We start from the raw sequence: 20,402 nt of genomic DNA, 5'->3' as shown, positions 1-20,402 counted from the left end.
CGCAACAGCTGATTCATTTCTTCCGAGGTTCACACGCACGTTTTGTTGTTTACATACTTCGCATACGCCTTGAAACTGAACTCGGTGACAATTTTGCTCACCCTTAGGTACAAATTTTGGATTGTGAGGTTTTTGGAAAAGTTTGAAGAGTCTTACGATAAAAGACTACAAGATGAGAGTGGCAAAATGGTGCTCCCTAATGTATCCAGCGAAGAGAGGCTACGTCAAATGTCCGCCAAATAAGGTGAAATCAATAATTTATTTCAAGAATTGTTTGTTGCACGGTGTGTCGAAAACTGCTACCGTACAATAGTAAACGTAAACGCTAAGCTCAAAAGTACTATGCAGGTAGACAGCGAACGTTTGCGAGACAAACTGCGCCAAAAGAAGTTTCGCGTTTGATGGTGTTTCTTTTTCAAACAGGAAGAAAATAAGTGTATAGTTTTTACTGCCGATTAAATTCAATTCATTTTTGAGGTCCCATCACACGCGAGCGTGAAATTCTATAGCGTCGCACTAGGTCAAGCACTACAGCTGACCGTAAAAGCATGGTAAAAGCATTGAATGGAAATGGAAGGACGGAAAGATTCCGCAGCACGCAAGCACCGCCGCTAGGGAGCGTCAATGTACTATTATTTTTTTAACGTTTTCGCAGTACGGTTAAAAAGCTTCTGCAGAGGGGTTATTTATTTGCTGATAATTATAAAATTAGTAGTTTTTATAAAAATGATAAATTAGAAGATTTACTTTTTTTTTCTTACGACAGACGAGCCATGACGCGCTTGTCGGTCGGGTTGTTTTGGTTTGTGCTGTGCACAGTGCAGTTGTGGGCTGGTGATACTCCGTGCGTGTGAATAGTGTAAATCTCATATCTTTAGCGCCCAGCACATTTTCTGGAGCCACCATGGCCTTCTGGTTTCACCGAAACCCTTTAAAAGCCACCGGCATTGTCAACTTTGACCTCAAAATGCTTGCCATGGACAGCCAAGCACTGAAACTCTGCAGGTTAGCTCGCCCAGCTGTGCATCCGGTGCTTTACAGCGCTCAACCGTAATCGAAACACCGATATCGCAAATGAGCTTGAAATACACATGCTTTAATTCTGGAAAATATTGTCATGGAGGCGAAATAACACGAATTGCAATGCCATAGCTGCACGAAGCAAGCACTTCGGTACCTCAGTATCGACAAATGACGCAAGCGCGGTAGTCTTGATGCTGCGTAAACTAGCATTTCGCGATCCTGAATTAGCGAGAGATACTGCTCATTTTTCAGCTTAGAAAGAGCCGATATTAGCAGTAAAGTAAAAATGAACTCCCGATCGCGGAACTCGCTTGCATTGACAACGGCTCGGTCAACTTCTCAACCGTGAAAACCCGCATGTTGTTTTCTATGCCCAGCTTGTTATCGCCGTCAGTGTCTGATTAACATATCTTCGATCTTACGCGACTGTCTAGGTAATCGATTGGCAATTACATAATTTGCTGTGTAGTTTTGCACATATCGCTACTTTCGCTTGTTCGCGAGTTATCTGGCAAAACAGCATTCTGTTTGAAGATGATGAGCAGCATGGCAGTGTTTGGAGAAACAGTCATATTGCTTTTCCGAAAACCTTAGCATTTTGAGGTGAGAAGTCTTTAAAATTCAGTTTGCACTGCTAGCCAGCTGAAGAAGTACTTTGTTAGCATGATCCCACCTTACCATTTAATGCTTGACTGGCAATTGTGCATTGCTGACCGATTACAGTGACCTGCGTCTGGCGAGAAACCACCTCCTCGACTTGCTGACAGACCCTATGAATGACATCGGCACAATTGAAACGGCCCTGAACACTTACCTGGCACTTTTTGCTGGCATGATCCTGGCCCCTGACGAAAAGGGAGGGGAGAGCAAGCTGAGAAACACCACAAGGTTTCGCTGGACCCAGACCATGCTGGGACAAACACCACTGTGAGTTTTGATATGTCACTCAAGTATCATATTGCATAATTTCCTTTACTTACGCTATCTGCTTTTTACTTTGAGTAAGAAACTGTCTGATGTTGGGCATCACATAAATTGTCGCTGTTCCTTCGTGTATTTTAATGCAGTTAGTATTCTTTGGGAACTTTACTCAGTTTGCAGTGTGTCCATCCACTCATTTGTGTCTAACCCCTCTCACGCCAACTTTGGTCATTGGGTAGTTCATGGTCTAATGGGTAGAGCATCGAACTGCTGTGCTGAGGGAACAGGGCTCAAAACCAACTGTCAGACCAACTTGGGTCACTGGGTGCCACTTGGGCCACTGGGTCAGTCTCCAATGACAAAAAAAAAAAATACCTTTGGAATTTCTTTGGTGCTGGGTGGAATCGAACTGGCATCTCATATATTCCGACACGCGCCACGCACGTGTTTCGTAACGGCACCACTAGATGGCGCAGCATGTCCGGAAGGAAGCGCAAGAAAGGAGTCCGGCTGCAGTACATGCCTCATGCATGTTGCGTTTCGGCGGTGTCAATATGCTGTGTCAATACGCGGTGTTGCTACGTTGCTTCAATGCTAATTGCATTAATGTTGACAGTCATCCTGAGATGGCTTCTGCGGAAATTTTGTCCTGTATATATCTATTATACAGTTGGCATAACTGGACTATACGGAGGCATTAAAAATTGTGTTGAGTTCTACAACGTCCAAATTTAAAGATGTCTGACATGTATGGGTACGATTTGCAATGTTTGAACATAGTTGAATTAAGAGGTGGGTCAAATGAATTAATGACTGAATTTGGGTTTAAAAAAATGGATTAAAAGAAGTGATAACCACAGTAACAAATATCGTTCACATGTCCTTTATGAATCGGGTGTTATGTATGAGCTTTGCACTAATGTTCATGTTATGTCATTGCTATTCAGTACTGTTTGTATTGCACCCAAGTCATGTTGAGTAGTTACTGTTGTGTGCGCGCGAAACCAAGCACGCGTGTTATCGCGTGCTGTCTGCGCATGCTCTCTGCCCGGCTATCTCTTATCGGGTAGCCCGTGCTGGTTTTAAAAGACCGCTCGCACGGGCCCACCGCGCGCAGTATGTAACCTGTTGGCTGCCTGTCAAGTAACAGGAATAAACGTTCTTTCGACGCTACGTCTACGCCGCCCAGTTCTTGGATGCCAGACATGACATATTGGCGACGAGGGTGGGACGACCGCCGTACGGAATTCGCAGTGTGAAGAACCTGGCCTCTGTGTAAAAGCTTCCCGCCACGAAGATTTCCCTGCGGTGAAATTCCTGAAACTGGCATCACGGCAGCCGAAACTTCCAAGTGAGTCATGAGTCACATCGGCCACATTGAACCTTTCGACGAGACCACGAGTGACTGGCGCTCGTACGAGGAAAGGTTGAAAGCCTATCTTTTGGTCAACGATGTTCCAGCAGCAAAGAAGGTTCCTGCGTTCCTGAGTCTCATCGGCGCGAAGACCTACGCGCTGCTCAAGTCGCTGACGGCACCGGACGCACCGTCGTCACGAGAGTTTGACAGTCTCCTGAAACTCCTGAGCGATCACCTGGCACCGCAGTCGTCTGTCATCGCAGAGCGTGCTAAATTTTACAAGCGGTCACAGCGAAGCGGTGAGTCCATTACCGAATTTGTCACGGAACTTCGAAGGCTGGTGCAGAGTTGCGAATTTGGAAGTTTCTTGGATGAAGCGCTCCGGGACTGTTTCGTTTGCGGCCTGCTCCGCGAGGACATTCAGCGTGTGTTGTTCACGGAAGACAAAAAGCTAACCTTCCAAAAGGCCGTAGATAGAGCTCTTGCCATGGAAACTGCAACGGTTAGCGCGGCGTTCACGCATAACAGCGCATCCCCGGCGTACGAAGTGAATAAGGTTCGAGGCGAAAAGCAGTCTGTGATGTCGGCAAGCTGCTTCCGTTGCGGGTCACCCAATCACTCTAGCGAAGCATGCCCTCATATCGGCGATACATGTTACAATTGTAACCGAAAAGGGCATATTCAACGCGCCTGCAGGAAAGGAAAGAAAGCTAGGGAGGCAAAGCTCCGGAAACGTGTGAAGATGCTCACGTCCGTCCGAAACGAGTCGTCTGTCTCACTTAAATCATTCAACGCAGACCCATTTACTGTACCCGTGAACGTTGACGGTGTCCTACTGACGATGGAGCTTGACACCGGCGCAGCCGTATCCGTCATATCATGGCGCGAATTCCAGAGGTTGTTTCCACGTAAGCGACTTCAGCCAGCATCGTTAAAGCTGCGCACGTATACTGGGGCCATAGTAAAACCGAAGGGTCTGGCGAAAGTCGTCGTGCGCCACAACGACCAGTGCGTGGAGCTTCCCCTGTACGTCGTGGACTCTACAGGACCGGCACTCCTCGGCAGAGAATGGTTGCAAGATATTCGTTTGGATTGGAAGAACCTAGTTTTTTTTAATCACCTTGGTCTCTCTCGAGAAATATCAAAGCACTGGCAAGAAAAGCTGGAAGCCATGCTAGAAAGCCATTCCGAACTTTTCAAGGATGAGCTAGGTACCATCACGGAAGAGCAGGCCGAGCTTGTCCTTCGCGAAGGGTCACAGCCGAAGTTTGTAAAGGCAAGAAGCGTTCCCTTTGCTCTGCAACGTGCAGTAGAAGCGGAACTTGTGAAAATGGAGAAGCTTGGCATCATAACGCCTGTTGCTACAAGCGAATACGCAACGCCCTTGGTACCGGTAATGAAGAGGGATGGAAGCCTCCGACTGTGTGGCGATTATAAAACCACCGTCAATCCCTGTCTAGAAGTAGACCGCTACCCGCTACCTCGGATAGATGACCTTCTCGCAGCGCTTGCAGGAGGGGAGGAATTTTCGAAGATTGACCTGAGTAGGGCCTACCAGCAGGTAGTTATGGCGGAAGGCTCCCGGAAACTACTGACGATAAACACGCATAAGGGCTTGTATACTATGAACCGTCTGGCTTTCGGCATTTCGTCCGCCCCAAGCATATTTCAAAGAATTATGGACAACATGCTGAAAGGGTTGGAAGGAGTCAGTTGCTACCTTGACGACATCCTGGTCACAGGCAAGACCAAGCTAGAGCACTTCCGTAACTTGGAAGCCGTCTTGTCAAGATTGCAGGAACGCGGTGTGCGCATCCGGCGCGATAAGTGCTCGTTCTTTCAACGAGAGCTCCGTTATCTGGGCCACGTCATCAACGCCGAGGGTGTTTGCGCATCGCCCGAAAAGGTACTGGCACTACTAAATGCGCCTGCTCCAAAAGACAAGCAGCAACTGCAGTCATTCCTTGGGATGGTCAATTATTACGGCAAGTTTGTTCAGCGTCTCTCGACTTTGGCACAGCCGTTGTACAGGCTGCTAAAGCAAACAACGGAGTGGACGTGGGATGCGTCATGCCAGCTTGCTTTCACGGAGATAAAAGCAGCTATGGCTTCCCCTCCAGTTCTTGCCCATTATGATCCGAAGCGACCGCTTCAACTTGCCTGCGACGCATCTCAGTACGGTATAGGCGCAGTTCTTTCGCAGAAAATGATAAATGGATCAGTTCGACCGGTTGCCTACGCATCCCGCACCTTGTCAAGTGCCGAAAAGAACTACAGTCAGATCGAGAAAGAAGCCCTTGCCCTCGTATTCGGCGTAAAGAAGTTTCACTTCTACGTCTACGGTAGGTTCTTCACGCTTGTGACTGACCATAAACCACTGCAAACAATTCTCGGCCCGAAAACAGGCATTCCCGCGATGGCAGCTGCCCGCATGCAGCGTTGGGCGCTGACGCTGTCAGCCTACAACTATGCTCTTGAATTCAAGAAATCTTCCGATAATGCGGAAGCAGACTGTTTATCGCGCTTGCCGCTCGACAGCAGCGAAAAGCAATCAGAAGAAGAAAGCGAAATTTTTTATTCGCTTCGTTTGGAAACGCTGCCTGTCACAGGCCAAGACATCGCTCGTGAAACGAGGCGTGATCCATTACTAAGCAAGGTACTGAACTTCACAAGTGCTGGCTGGCCGTCGCATGTCGCTGAGAAGGAGTTGAAACATTTCTTCGACAAGCGTTTGGAGCTCACAGTTCATCAAGGGTGTTTAATGTACGGCATGAGAGTAGTTGTGCCTTCAAAACACCGAGCCTTCTTGCTTGAGGAACTTCATCAGGGTCATCCCGGTATCGTAAGATGCAAAGAACTCGCGAGGAGCTACGTCTGGTGGCCTGGTATCGACGCGGACCTAGAGCAACACGTGAAGAAATGTGCAGAGTGTCAACAGCAACGGAACGAACCAGCACCGGCTCCGCTTCATCCATGGTCATGGCCGACTTCGCCGTGGCAAAGAGTTCACTTGGATTTTGCTGGACCCATGAAAGACAAAATGTTCCTTGTTGCTGTGGACGCACACTCAAAATGGCCGGAAGTTTATGTCATGCAGAGGACTACGGCGTACCACACAATTCAGTGTCTCCAAGACCTGTTCTCGCGTTTTGGCGTACCCGAGACCATCGTGACCGACAACGGACCACAGTTCGTTTCCGAAGAATTCAAGAGCTTCGTCAAAGGCTTCGGTGGTCGTCATATCGTGAGTGCAGCGTACCATCCAAGCACGAATGGCCTTGCGGAGAGATTTGTACAGACAATGAAATCTGCGTTGCGGAAAGGACGACCCCAAGACTCCTTGCAGGCAACCTTACAGACGTTCCTGGTGACGTACCGCAACACGCCGCATGCGACTACAAGAGAAACTCCAGCAAACCTTTTCATAGGTAGACGACTGCGCACGAGACTCGACGCAGTCAAGCCTTCTGTCGGGGGAAGAGTGGCTCAGCAACAGCTCTCCGATATGGTGCGACGCAAGGCACGTGAGCGACTTTTCAACATCAATGATGAGGTCCTCGTGAGGAATTACAGAGGTCCTGAGAAATGGGTCCCTGGCACTATCATTCAGCAGTCTGGCCCCGTTTCATACAAGGTTCGCGTTAGAACGAATCATGGGGTGCTCATTTGGCGTCGTCATCAAGACCAGCTACTGCTCAGCATCGACAGCTCAAAGCAGAGCATTACGGAAGATTTTATTCCAGACTTCAGGGATCCTGAGAGCGCCAACGAGCCATTTCCAGCTGCGGCCCCTGCGACAACGACCGACCCTCCAGGGGAGCGACGCTATCCACAGAGGGACCGGCGACCTCCTGACAGATATCAGCCATAGCATTAGTTGCATTGTATAATGTGGCAAAAGGACTTTGTGCTCATTAGGAGGAAGGAGATGTTGTGTGCGCGCGAAACCAAGCACGCGTGTTATCGCGTGCTGTCTGCGCATGCTCTCTGCCCGGCTATCTCTTATCGGGTAGCCCGTGCTGGTTTTAAAAGACCGCTCGCACGGGCCCACCGCGCGCAGTATGTAACCTGTTGGCTGCCTGTCAAGTAACAGGAATAAACGTTCTTTCGACGCTACGTCTACGCCGCCCAGTTCTTGGATGCCAGACATGACAGTTACTGTTGTCCAGAAAGCATTATTATGGACATTTTACTTTGAAAGGTTGAATGGCAAAAAGTTTTTTTTTTTATGTTTATAAGCTTCAACAAGTTAGCAGAACAATATTCCTGACTGAACTCAGAAAAAGGCACATAGTTAATACCACAGAGTACACAAGTTACTCTTATTAGGGATGTGCAATGTAGTGAATGTCTTGTTACATTAGCTATGGCCACGCTTAGTGTACACTTTTGGTGCACGCATGCCAGTGAATACGTGTGCGTTTCTCTTTGGGTTGTGTATTTGCTTCTTATGTGTACAACACTTGTATTTAACATCTTTGTCAGACTAGTTGAAGCCCTTTTTGTATTTTATGAGTAAAAGTACCTCTGATAAAGTGGATTTGAGAGGCTCGATTTCTCGTTAGTTACAACGACTTTCAAATACTTTCATTTTCCTTTTTCGTAGTATTTATAAATTTCAATTAAATGTAAAAGTAGTTTCCCCTGTGCTTCCTCTGTCTTGATTGTTGGTTTGTGCATGTAGTTGTAATTAATTTTTCTCATTCTTTTCTTGTGTGACAACTACACCCCTCTGTAATGGTCTCAGGACTAAGAGGATAATTGAAATGAATGAGTAAATAAGTGAATATGTTTGATGCAATTTCGGTGTGCTGTATGTTCGTGTTGTCTCCTTCCTGTGCAGTGTGCAGTCGGATGCAGTCTTTGAGCTGGTCTCAATCTGTCAGAATGTGGGGATTTGGCACATGAAGCATGCGTCGTCCATTGCCGCCAAGGAGGAGTAAGCCTGCCTTTCCAGTACCAATCTCCGAGTGTCACAAGCTGAATATTCAGCTGCTGCATAAATATTTACCTAGTTCAGATGCAGGAGTCATAATAGAATTTTCTGGTGTTGACAAGCTGAGACATCAGATGCACTTGTTCCAGCATCAACATGGATGAAGCAAAGGATGTCCACAAGTGTCTCAGGAAAGCTGCTGGCTACTTCAGTGCAATGAAGGTGACTGCAGCTTTGCTTCTAAGCTATTACAGAGGTTCATTTCTGCTCGAGTATAACTCCAGACAAGGTGTAAGTCGTCGTTCCAGGCTTTCGTGCACTTACTATTCATTGTAAAGTATGGTGTAAAAGTGTGTCATATGCCATCAGCATTTGCTGCATTTCTCTTCCGCTGCTTGCACAAAGGACTCTAGGTTATGTAACATTGAGCCATATAGAAAATCCTATGACTTGACGTCTTGATGTACAGATCTGTACAGATCTGTTTTTTTCTCGGTTCTTGAAGTTTCATATTACACAGCCAACTGAGCAGAGCAACTTTCATTGAACAACTCCATAAGCTGTGGTTAAAACAATAGTATTTCTGAACAGCAACCTCAGCCAATCATATCAGAAGCATGTAAAATATAGCTGAAGCTGCCCGTCCTTGAAGCTGCTTGTCTCTTACAAATCTGCTGACTGGCAGAAGCATTTAGCATTTTTTAATATTATAGCACTTGCAAACATTTTGTGAAAAATTTCAAAATACAAAGTGTGAAAAAAAGAAACTGTGGAGATAGCTATACAAAGTCTGCTTGAGTAGTGGCCTTTGCTTGAATACGTGCCATTATTATTTGGACCAGGACAAGTACGTAGGACAACTGAGGGAGCAACCAGTGTCAGGATCAGACCTGGACTCGCGAGTTTCAACTGCCTACATCAACCAGTGCACCGCTGAAGCACAGGAAGGTATCGTCGTGTGCATGTTCCACAAGTATTTATTTGTGAATGGTTTTTGGACTCACTTTTATTTGCAGTTACTTTGCTTCCAATGCACCGTGATACTGTGAATGATTAAAGGAGTACAAATAAGGATGCACATCAGTACATTTCACTCCCAGAAGAACTAAAGGTCAGGCTGTCATGTCGATTCATTATTAACTACAGAGCGACAGAAAGGCAATATAGATAATCAAAGCGAGCGCAGAGAGTGTTGAATGTCAATTTTCAGTTGAATAACTACAGACGACAAATTAATATGCTAGTAGGCTTGGGTGTTTCAGAAAAACCACCCCTGAGCTCGGGCTACTCGTGTTATATAAACATTTCTGTAGTCTTCTCCTTCTCTTTTTCTTTCTGCACAAGCATGCTTCAACATTGGCAGTATAAGAATAATTATGAAAGCCAATGTGACCAATTACTGCACTCTATGCTTGTGTAGTTAGTAAGCGAATGTTTAATGCAATTTATATGGCCCATAAAACTACGAGCCTTACTTTGTGTTACTGTCTAATACTTTGCTAACACTATCAATGCTTGGCCTTTTGGATGAGGCTGCAACTTTTTCCACAGACAGACACTGTTCTAGAATTATTATTATACACTTACTGTTCCTTAATCATTTATATTTTAAAAATGAATACGTGCAGGAGTGATTGTAGTAGTTTTTAACAATGCAAGTAGCAACTGTTTACTATCATTAGTACTTCTTGCTTGTGGTGCTCTGAATGTCATAGTTGGATATGAGTTCTATAAAATGTTCTGAGCTAGTTTTGTGGGGAACTTCGTCTTGGAAAGCAGTAGGTTTGTTTCCTTCCTAGTGTATAATGTGTACATACAGTGATATGGGCAGTGTGCTTGTTTAGAGCTAACCGTGTTTGCTGTTATCAACCTTAGTTCCTAGCATGAATAGTGCTGGATCTTCAGTTTGGTATTAGGACTAGTTATGACACCTTTATAATTCTACTATTGCAGTGACCATTGGCCGAGCCATTGAGATGAAGCATGCCCCAGGACTCATCTCTGCTCTTGCCCATGAGACATCAAAGATGTACACTTCAGCAGGTGAGGCTGAAGCCGTAATAAATACTATCCTGTTGAAAGTGCTGCCGGCAGGCTTGTTTGTTTTGCTCGGGCTGTACGGCCAATCAATTTTGTTTAATGGCCCTGGTTAAGCACCGATTAGTTGGTCAAGTTGACAGAACTCTGTGATAACATGTGCGAGCATACAAGGTGCATTATCATAAGTATTACTATTGGTAGTGCTCGTACATGCGAAAGCTGCAGTAGTGCACTAAGATTATTAGAAATTTTAGACTACTGCTGTAACATCCAATGCCCAAAATTGGCTGCTGTGTTAAAAACAGTTGAGATGATCAAAAACTGTGGCATATGGTGCGGAATGAGGCTGTGATAAGTATGCAAGGTACACAGCACTGCAGTACTGGCTCATCAAGTCTCAGTGCTTTGGGCCCATCAGTCGGAAGGCGTGTGCACTGATGCACAGAGATGACATAGACTGTGCCATAACGGTGATGTATTGCGATTGGTTTGCTTTCATTCTGGGGCCATATTGCTTGTTGATCACTAGTGTTCAGAAAACCTGGGCAGGAACATTACTAAAATCTGGACAGACAAGACAAAAAATAAATCTGGACACGTTCAGGGACAGTGTATGCAGCACCAAAATAAGTTCAGTTTGTTGTTTTTATTAGCATTGGACTGTTTATCATGCTTAGCCCACCAAAACACATGTTGCTTTATTCTTTACCATTGAAAAAAAATTTGTCAAGAACATCTCAAGCGGCTGCTCGGTCAAATTGTCTTTTCTCCTTTAAGGTATTCTTAAAGTTGGCACGGTGACTAGAGGTCCACTTATTCACAGACAAAAAGTAAAAACCTGCAGTGCTCATTTTACATTTATGTGGCAGTCACCATTTACTGTTTGACAAATTCAGCCACCCATTGTAGCACGTCCTCGCATGTTTTTCCTAAGCAGAACCATCCAACTTTTCTGCCACAGAATATAAGGTTTCAAGCTCTGCCTTTACGTCAATACCCTGCTGTTTCCAGCCTCGCAGTTGAACTCGGTGTAAATCCATATTTATCAATGGTTCTCGGAGTCACACAAGTGTCCCTGCACATGTCAAGCGCATATCATGCTCTGAGGGAAGGAGCCAAAAAGTGTGTAAGCAACCCAAACAGACGCTGCTTTTGTTTCTCACATGGGCTCACTGTATGCAACCTTGCAGGATTCGATAGCCAGCCCCATTGATCGCTCTTGAATGACTTCACACCCTCGTATAGCAGGGCTTCGCGCAGCATACACTACAGTATGCAGTATGCACAAAGCATTGTGTGCCAAAATACAATAGTCTGATAGTTTTACGGTAAAGCTCTTCCGCACTCCGATGTAGGCGAGTGCCTGGAATGAAAATGAAACTATCTAGTTGCGATAAGGTCAGTCTTTCAGTTACACATGATGCATATGAAATAAAAGTGGTGCTTTCACAGTTGTTGCAAATTTGAAGAAATGATAGACAGATGACAGCACAAGTGATTTGGATGCTGTGGCACAGAGGAAACCACTATTGCTCCTTGCCAGGCTAAATGTTACCTGTTGTTGAACGCGATGAGCAAAATCCCAACTCTATGGATCATTTTCTGGAGATCTGTCCCGCTGGCTTAGCCAATCAGTGTCCGTTGAAAGGGATATCTCTAGAAGTGATCAGGTGAGAATACGGCCCCTGTTCCGTTCATGATAGCTGCTCATCTTTGTTAGTGAACTGATAGTAATGTTAAAAGTTGTGGCGCTTGTACCTCGGCGTTGTGCACACAGGCGTGTTCTCACACAATTTGACACATAGCTCCATTGTATGGTGCCAAGTGATTGGCTGATCGGCATTGATGTACTGCTATGAAATGATTGGAAAGGTACTTTGCTTATGCTGCATTGTAATTGCTACACTTAAATAAAAGATTCCTGAGGCTGATGGCTATTCCTAGAAGTCACGTGACTGGCAGTTCCTGTGCATTAATGCACCTGTAAACTGACAAGCAAGCACTGTCAGAGGACTTCAGTGTGACAAGTGTTGTGCAGTTAATGGTAGTGATGCTGATTTTGCTGGTGACTTGCTTCTTGGTGACACACAAGCTCCAGTGGTGTTCATTGTAAAGGGCAGTAAATAATTACTAGCTGTATGTTAGTACAGCGTCAAGGAACTGTGCTGTCAACATCATTAATTCACTCTCCATTGGAGCTTGGAGAGTTTAAAAAGACGCAATCACTGTTTCTTCTACCATGACACGGTAGTCTTGCTTTTCATGCAGCGGATTCCCTTGCCAGTCTTGAAGCATCCAAGTTTGGACGTTGGAGGAAATTTCTCATTCTCAAGGCCGTCTTTTATCTCTCCTATGTAAGTTGCAAATGTCTAATCTCATCACTCGTGGATGGGCACAGAAAAAATATATTCATGATTCAAACATACGATACAGGTTTATGTTTTATATGTTTTTATTTTGTCTTGCTAATTTCTTCTGCTGTGATTTTCCACCCATCTCTGTTTTGTTATCTGGTACAAGTAGTCTTGTGTGTTAAATGTACCGAGCAACTTTCTGTGAAGCCTGCAGCAGGGGACGTGTTTCTTGTTATAGACTAAAAGGTGCATGCATTGAATGCTTTCGTCTCGCAGGCCTACTGCTACGCAGGAGAAAACTTGTTGGCACAGGAGAAGTGCGGAGATGCAATCAGAGCCTTGCAGGAAAGCCACAAGTGTAAGAAGCTGAGATTTATTGCACTAACCGTGCCACTCCCTCTCTCTCTCTCTGCTTTATGCCTCTTCAGGTGCCTGCAGTCCAGTGAGACAGAAAAGCTACCCCTTTCTCTTCCCTCCAGTTTCTCCTGGAGTTTACTGCTTTCTATATATTGGTACAATCCATTCATATTTATTCATTGTCACATACGTAATGTGATTAATGTCTATGCAAATGCCTTTTGGGTCTGTCTTCTATTAGACTTTAGGCTTCAGGCGGCATAGTTTGCTTTTATTTAATGTTGCTGTAGGCCTAATTTAACTCTGTCAGTTGTTGCTGCCATGTTTGTACCTAGCACATCCTCATTGACTGGTGGGGTTTAATGTTCTAAAGCAACACCTGGGTGCCATGAGAGAGGCACCATAGTAGAGTGCTGCAGATTAATTTTAATTCCCTGGGGCTTTTTAAAGTTTCTTTATGCACACAAAATATAGTATTTTATAACTTTATGTTATAATCTTGCACCACACCTAGTCCTAAGGCTTACAATGCACATGCCATCCTGCAGTAGTAACAGACCAACAGCGTTGCATAAGAAATTTAGAAAGATGTGAAAATTTTTACAGGGCAGCTCGATTATTTTTGTCGAGGGCTCCGGTTCAGACTTCTTGGTACAATATATGCACTTGAGAGTATTTAGTGCAAAAGAAGAGGGACAACAATATGAAATATATGTATATAAATTAAAAAGCAATTAAATTGAATGCATTGCAAGGTTACAAATGTGTGAAAAATTTTAGCATAACAGAGTGGGTGGTTTAACTGGAAGAACCAATTATACCTGGCTTCCTGGTTTGTGTAACTCATGGCAGATTTAGAGAGGAAATAACAACATGTGCACATCTACTGTGTACTGGGTTACGCAGCCACCACGGATAGCATCCAACTGGCCCAGCTTGCTGTCATCCCGTGTTGGACATTTACATTGTGCCCCAAAAGTAAAATAGCAAATTTTGTGTCGAACATTAACATTACACTACAAAAGTAAGACATCACGATGTGATGTTTCACTTCTGTAGCACAATGTTAACGTCTAACGCAGTACCATAGCAAGAATTATGCACTGAGCAGGAGTGATAGCAGGGCCATAGCTGTCAAAACTCATGGCTCTGCTCTGAATGCCACTACACAGGCTACCAGGATGCCCTGCAGATCTGCAGACAGTACAGTACCATGAAGGGGCCTGGCTCTGCAGCAAAGATCGACCAGCACCTCTTCTTTCGCAAGCTTGCGCCCCTGGTGAAGCGGACCCTTGAGAAATGCGAGCGAGAAAATGGCTTCATGTGAGCATCCAGTCATCTAGATTCTTTTCAAACTGTTATCTTGTGGCTCAGGAGCCTAGGACGTGTCTCTGTGTGTGTCATGACAGGCGGAGTACTAATCAGGCTTATCATTACAGAAAGCTTGTCTTTATTATCCTCTTCCATGCTTCATTCAAAGCGATGTTGTGTTGAGACAATGTTGCCCATATATAAGGGTGTGTTATTTCTTCAGCTGCACCAAATTTTTAAAAATTGCCTGTGGCAGATAGCACAATTCTAACCCCTGATTTAAATTACTCGATGAGGCGGCCATTACTTCTATGAGAGATCAAAACACTTAATTTAATAATTAACATTGTACTAATTAATATTGTACTAATTCACTTTGTAATTAGATACATTACAGCACATATTTCAATCTACGAATGGTTAGCAAGGTGTGTCCACTTGGAACGAATTCTCACGACTGCACCAGTTTCAAGTATTAATTTTCAAAGTGTCCAACAAAATGCATTGACATTCCAGTTATTTTTTTAGGAAAGTGGATACACCTTGCGACTTCACTGGCTACAATTCATAGATTGAAATAAGTGCAGTAAAATAATTAATAATAAGGTTAATTAGGGTAATTATGTTCATTATCAGTTAGGCATTTTGACTTGTTGCAGAAGTAACGGTCGCCTCCTCGAATAATTTAGATCAACGATTAGAATTGCGTTATCTGCCGCAGGCAATTCTTAACAATTTGGTGCAGCTAGAAAAAACACCCTGTATAAGAAGTTCTACATTAGAGTTCTTTAATAAATTATGCCAAAATTGTTTTGTTTGCTCTTAACACCATCTGCATCTTTAAAAAAAAAGACATTCTTATTGGCTGTTTGGAATAGCTAAAAGAGTAAACAGTGACATGGTTAAAAAACAAAATGTTATATGGAATCAAAAGGAAGTCAACTACGTGTCTTGCCATTTTCCTTTTTGACCCACCTTCAGTTTTGTTTCTTTCTTAGGCAGAATTGGCCTTGAGTGAAATGAACAGTGCTTTAATTAATTTCTTCGTCTTGGTTCCCACTTTGTTGACAGGGTAGCAAGACATTTATTTTACTGCCAGTTTGAAGATATGGGAGAGCAAAGTAATGTGTCAGTCACCTTACTAAGCAGTTTCTCTTGTTTGCCTGAAGTATCCCTATGCAGTGATCAATAGTTGTTCATGTTAAGCAGCTACTTGCACAATATACAAACACTCACATCCGGTCAAGAAAAATGCATCTGCAGCCACAAGCATTCCAGCTTATTTCATCCAGATAAGAGTGAAACTCATCGTTAGCCGAGTGGCTGTAGCATTCTGCTGCTAAGTGCAAGGTTGCTGGTGCATTTGCAAAGAGGAGAGGGGCACAGGGATTGTACCCACAGTGCCCGTTTGGCCACCGACCCGCATTCACTATCCCTGGAGTCACGGAGGTGCTAGAGGGAGCCACACTCTAGCAGGGATAGAATTCTAGAATGTCCATGCACTTTGATTCAAGTGTGCATTAATGTATCTCAGATTGTAAAAAGTAAATCCTGGGTAATGTTGCTTTGTGATGGTAAACCCTCAATCACATGAACGATGACTGACCCAGCACCAAAACATTATTGGAAATTTGACATGAGTTCAGCACATAGCTCCCATCTTGGTCAGTTAGCATGCAGGTTAGAAAAAAAGATTGTATACTACAATACTGCGTATAACTATTGCACGGCACCTGGCCTCTGAATTAGCCAGGCAGTGGAATAAGATGTGTTGCTGTACAAATGTTTCTGTAGATTCCACCAAAAGGTGCCCAAGGATGCACCAGAACTGGAGTTGCGGGCCACGTATGGCCTCGTGAGCCCCGAGGAGTTCCAGATGCCCGCTCATGACAAGGCCTGGACTCCAGTTGTCTACGCTGCTTTTTATGTACAGCCCAGCAGCGCTTCCGACCCTGCGAACTCGGCAAGTCTCTCAGTTCACTCTATGATACCCTATATGTGCAAGAAAAGACTCCTTGGCCTCCATAATTACGTGCATTGCTTGGAACTTAGCTATCTAGTAAACATACAGTAGAACAGACGCTGCTGCTGTAGCTGTCCGGTATGATTATGCAGGCAGATATGCTTAATATAGCAACACTGCAGGGGCAAGTCGCATTTAACTGCTGTTGCCGGCAGACCTTTCTTTACATATAAGCAGCTTTCATTGTTAAGACATACTTTGTAGCTTTTATTTTTTTTTTTACAGCAGTAATGTGGCAAAAAATGTTTGGTTAGTTTTGCAAATTGTTTAAAAGTACTTCAAAAACAGCAACACAACCATCTGTTTTTAATAGATGACACCTAGGATGCTGATTCTCCTGGTGTATGTAATTAGTAATTACTGCTAAAAAAACAAAGGAAAACCACCTACTTACACCATCGATAATAATTCAGACATCTACGTTCTTATGCTCTTTTGCACATGACGCCCAATTTTTCGTCACAGCTACAATAAGAAGTGCTTCAAGATGCATGTACTGCATTGGTTATTACAACTGCAGACGTGACACCCAGAAGTGTTATGTGCATGCAAGTCGTGTGATGGCCGTTTGAAAGCCGTTAATGAACAGCCCTCTCCTTTTCCACTGATGTTAACTACAGAAGGCAGCTGTCAAGGCCGAAGGTGATCTCCCAGCAGTGCAAGAGAAGACTGCGTCCCACTCCACTGCGGACCCAAAAACAGAAAGCGGGTGTGTCTTGCAGTGAAGCCGGCTTCCTGGGTCCCAATGCCCAGCAGTGCATTGCTTGGCTTTGTACATATAAAATGGAGATCTTTAATATATGCACATTTCTGTAAATGGGCACTTAAGCAGATGTCCTATTAAGTGCAAGCATATACACTATCCTCCTGGACAGCTCAATCGGCGTAATTGGTGTGGTGCATTTAGAGCACTTTGGCATTTTTTTCTTACCTGTTCACAAACTTCTTCCTTTAATATGAGTGATTTCTGAGAAATCATGCAAGATGAAACGCTAGGTAGAGCAAATATATAAGGACCTCAATCTAACTTTACTTAAAGGGGCCATGACACCAAATCACCACGCTTGAATTATGCATTGCACGTTAATCCAAGTAAGTCCCACAGCAAGTTTTTACATAGCATTTGAACTATACGGCTGCCTAGCAACACTGACAGCTAACAAAACGAACAATGTTTTGCATGGGCAATGTGCGTGGTATATGCATGGTTTTGTTTTTGAATGTATGTCATGCCAGTAAGCCCAAGATAGTTTCTGCAGGCGTTCTCCAGTTGGTACTACATATCTTTATCAAGCGAGTTAAATAATTGCGAGCACAATGCGACAGTGACGTGCTTGCTGTGCCAGCAGGTGTCGAAGCATGTGGACCAAGTCTGGCATGGTGCACACAGGGTTTCGGAATGCTTCAGAGCAGACGTAGCGGTCACCCCACACTTCTTGACGTCGCACAAGCAATGCAAGAATGTGGGAGGGTACTCTCTGCTTGTGGCTAGGGCTGAAGGAGCACTCGGGGTCTAGCCACTTACAGCCATTCTCTAGCACTTTCCAACCTGTAGAGAGGCTAACCGCAGCTACGTTGCGTCGGGGTGAATAAGGCAACCAACGGTGTCAGCTCTAACAATATTTATTGCTGCGAGCTATAAGCAGCACTTGCAGAGGAAAGGTCCACTCTGTTAAAGGATAATAAATAGGTTTGCCTCACTACGTGTGACAGTAAGGTTCACGTCCAAGGTTGGGGATGCAGAGAGAGAACGTCTCCACTGGGGACACTCGTTTAACGTTATTAGCTTTGTGAGGGGATTGTCCTCCTCACATGTTGGATACCCTTCCCACGAGTCGGGGAAGCGTGCATAGTGAGTGTGACAGGGAAAGTGGGAGAAGGCGTACTGTGCCTTTCCTGTGCCGGCCCACTGGGTCTCGATGCGTCCGCAATGTGCAGTTTCGTTGATATGAGTACGCAAGAGGTAATGGGCGTACATGCTCCTAACAAATTGCAGTCACTGTCAATCAGAGGGGCTTAGAGGCAGCTATTTCAAATTGAAATTTTTGGTTAAAATGCGTGCTGAGAAGAGCCCGTTTTTTTTTTTTTTTGTATAACCATACTGGCCCCCTTTACTCTCAGTCACAATGACAAACTAGGGACAGTTGGACGGCCAAGTCATGGCCCCTTTAAGGGAAATTATTGCTTCATTTAATGTAAATTTTTGCTGTATATCTAAGTTGGTGCAATGAATACCACAATTCAGAATTTGTAGCTCACATAGGAGGGCAACAGCTTTTGATATGGGATTGATGCAGAGCCAACTAATTCATTATTTAACATAAAAAGAGCTCCAATTACCAGGAGCATGTGAAAAGCTGGGTGTGCTGACAGCAGGGTATATGAGACATTTTCCCAAGCTTGTATGCAGTTGAGATTTTTACTTCTTTTTTTACACTTTTGCTCTTACTGTTAGGCTGTGATTAAACATGATCATGCAGAATCTTCATACTATTTCTACAAGATTACTCAAGAGTTTTTTTTCTTCCTCGTCCTTGTGCCTTGTTTAATGTCCCGGTGTGTGCACTGTATAATTATGGGCCCAAAGGATGTATGTGCGTTCAGACGGGCATAATGTTTGCAGTTTGGCAAAATATGCTGGCTTTTTTGCATAGAATAAATATGTACTGTAAAGCACGATTAACCCTATTACACTATTAGTGGCTTGGAAATATTTTCAGCCAAATTAACCTGTAATGCTGATTAGGTTGCCAGATAAAAGCTAACATGTGCTTTCATGACCAATGATGATACATATTTTACTTTGCCTGGTTGTGTTGCAGCAGATGGAAGTGATCCATACTGTAAATATGCCCTGCCAATCCGACTATATGCCGTATTTTATGCACTACCTGTTCTGCAACTTGCCTTTTCGTGTTGTGAAAAGTTGTGGTGTTGTGAAAAATTGTGCATGTCTCGGCTTTCAGAGTTGACAACTTTTCATGTGTGCTTTTAGGCTGTGAGATACGCCTGTTCGAACCATCACATCTTAACTTAGTGAAGCGCACTACTTTGTTGGGTTTTAATCCACTGTTAGAAAAGTTAGTGGTAGGAGACATCAAGACTTCTTTTTATCTAAGGAGGGTTCCCTTCATGTTTGGATAAAGAAATTCTGAGCGCTTCTGAAGAGCCACTGAGGGCTGCTATCGCACTGGGCTTAAGAGCCGTTTGCAGCATATGTTTTGTGTAAATGTGCATGCTATGCAGACGCTATTTTTGTACATTCTAGCAGGCAATAAAAGGTGCTTTACCGCTTGTACCATAGAATGTCTGGAAGTAATGTTTGTTTACTCTCTTGATATTTGCATCTGTTTCAAGTAGGCAGGTTGCTGCACGAATGCACAAAGATGTAAATTACACATAAAATAACAAGACAGGGTGCATCTTCATTTTGTTGTTTCATTCAGTTCATTTGCTTTTGTTTTCAAAGCATTTATGAAAGGTTCTGGGTTAAAAGCTGTCTTCTACAGCCTGACAGCAGCTTGTGCCTTTTCCCTGTCTTTATGCTTTATGCAACTTTCATAACACTTTATAAACCGACTTCCCTCCACAAAGATCTCCAAGCAAGCAGATTTCTACTTAGTATAGTAGAATGGTAAAGGTATGCTGTTAAAAACTACAGTTTCAAAGGCACAGGTTTGAAGCTGTTAATCTAGCAGGAATTGCTGGAACATTCCTTTGGTACAAATTTCTTTTTTTCCTAAAAGTACACATTTCTTAATAAGATACCATTTACCTTAATTAAAAGATATAGCACAACCATAAGTTTTCATTAGAATATTAAGAACAAGAAAATGTGTAAAATGTTCAACATGTTGCCAGCAAATGCAATTTTAATTTAAGGTTTGCTAATGTACTACTTAGAAATTGAATTTCATGTAACCTGAAAAAAAAAAATGAAAGAAAAGGACCCTTCCATAAAGCATTCGGAGTATATTCCAGACATGCCAGGGCACTACAGCTTAACTGCGTAATCGCTTCAGCAGTGCACAACGATTTCTCAACACAACTGTCACTGCTTTGGAACCGCTGTTGTAACTC

The 20,402-nt window shown here is 43.9% G+C and overlaps 1 protein-coding gene across 1 annotated transcript; it reads left to right on the top strand.

The window, feature by feature from the left end:
* The first annotated feature begins 620 nt into the window (after positions 1-620).
* Positions 621-19,628, top strand: LOC126533138 (BRO1 domain-containing protein BROX-like). The gene is made up of 11 exons (XM_050180412.3): positions 621-1,005; positions 1,747-1,950; positions 8,145-8,240; positions 8,387-8,459; positions 9,080-9,185; positions 10,191-10,280; positions 12,546-12,631; positions 12,908-12,989; positions 14,161-14,311; positions 16,094-16,262; positions 16,943-19,628. Exons 1-11 carry the CDS (start codon positions 905-907, stop codon positions 17,045-17,047), a joined length of 1,263 nt encoding a protein of 420 aa, XP_050036369.1. The 5' UTR covers positions 621-904; the 3' UTR covers positions 17,048-19,628.
* The last annotated feature ends 774 nt before the right edge of the window (positions 19,629-20,402 follow it).

The sequence above is a fragment of the Dermacentor andersoni genome, chromosome 7, assembly GCF_023375885.2.
Source record: "Dermacentor andersoni chromosome 7, qqDerAnde1_hic_scaffold, whole genome shotgun sequence".
Lineage (NCBI taxonomy): Eukaryota > Metazoa > Arthropoda > Arachnida > Ixodida > Ixodidae > Dermacentor > Dermacentor andersoni.
The sequence above is the reverse complement of the archived record's forward strand: the minus strand, read 5'-3'. Positions and strand labels throughout refer to the sequence as shown.

Excerpts from the sequence above, each read along its gene's own strand:
- LOC126533138 (XM_050180412.3), top strand. The coding sequence starts at position 905 with ATGGCCTTCTGGTTTCACCGAAACCCTTTAAAAGCCACCGGCATTGTC. Across the intron at positions 8,241-8,386 it reads TCCATTGCCGCCAAGGAGGA|CATCAACATGGATGAAGCAA; the intron begins GTAAGCCTGCCT and ends CACTTGTTCCAG. Across the intron at positions 9,186-10,190 it reads CACCGCTGAAGCACAGGAAG|TGACCATTGGCCGAGCCATT; the intron begins GTATCGTCGTGT and ends CTACTATTGCAG.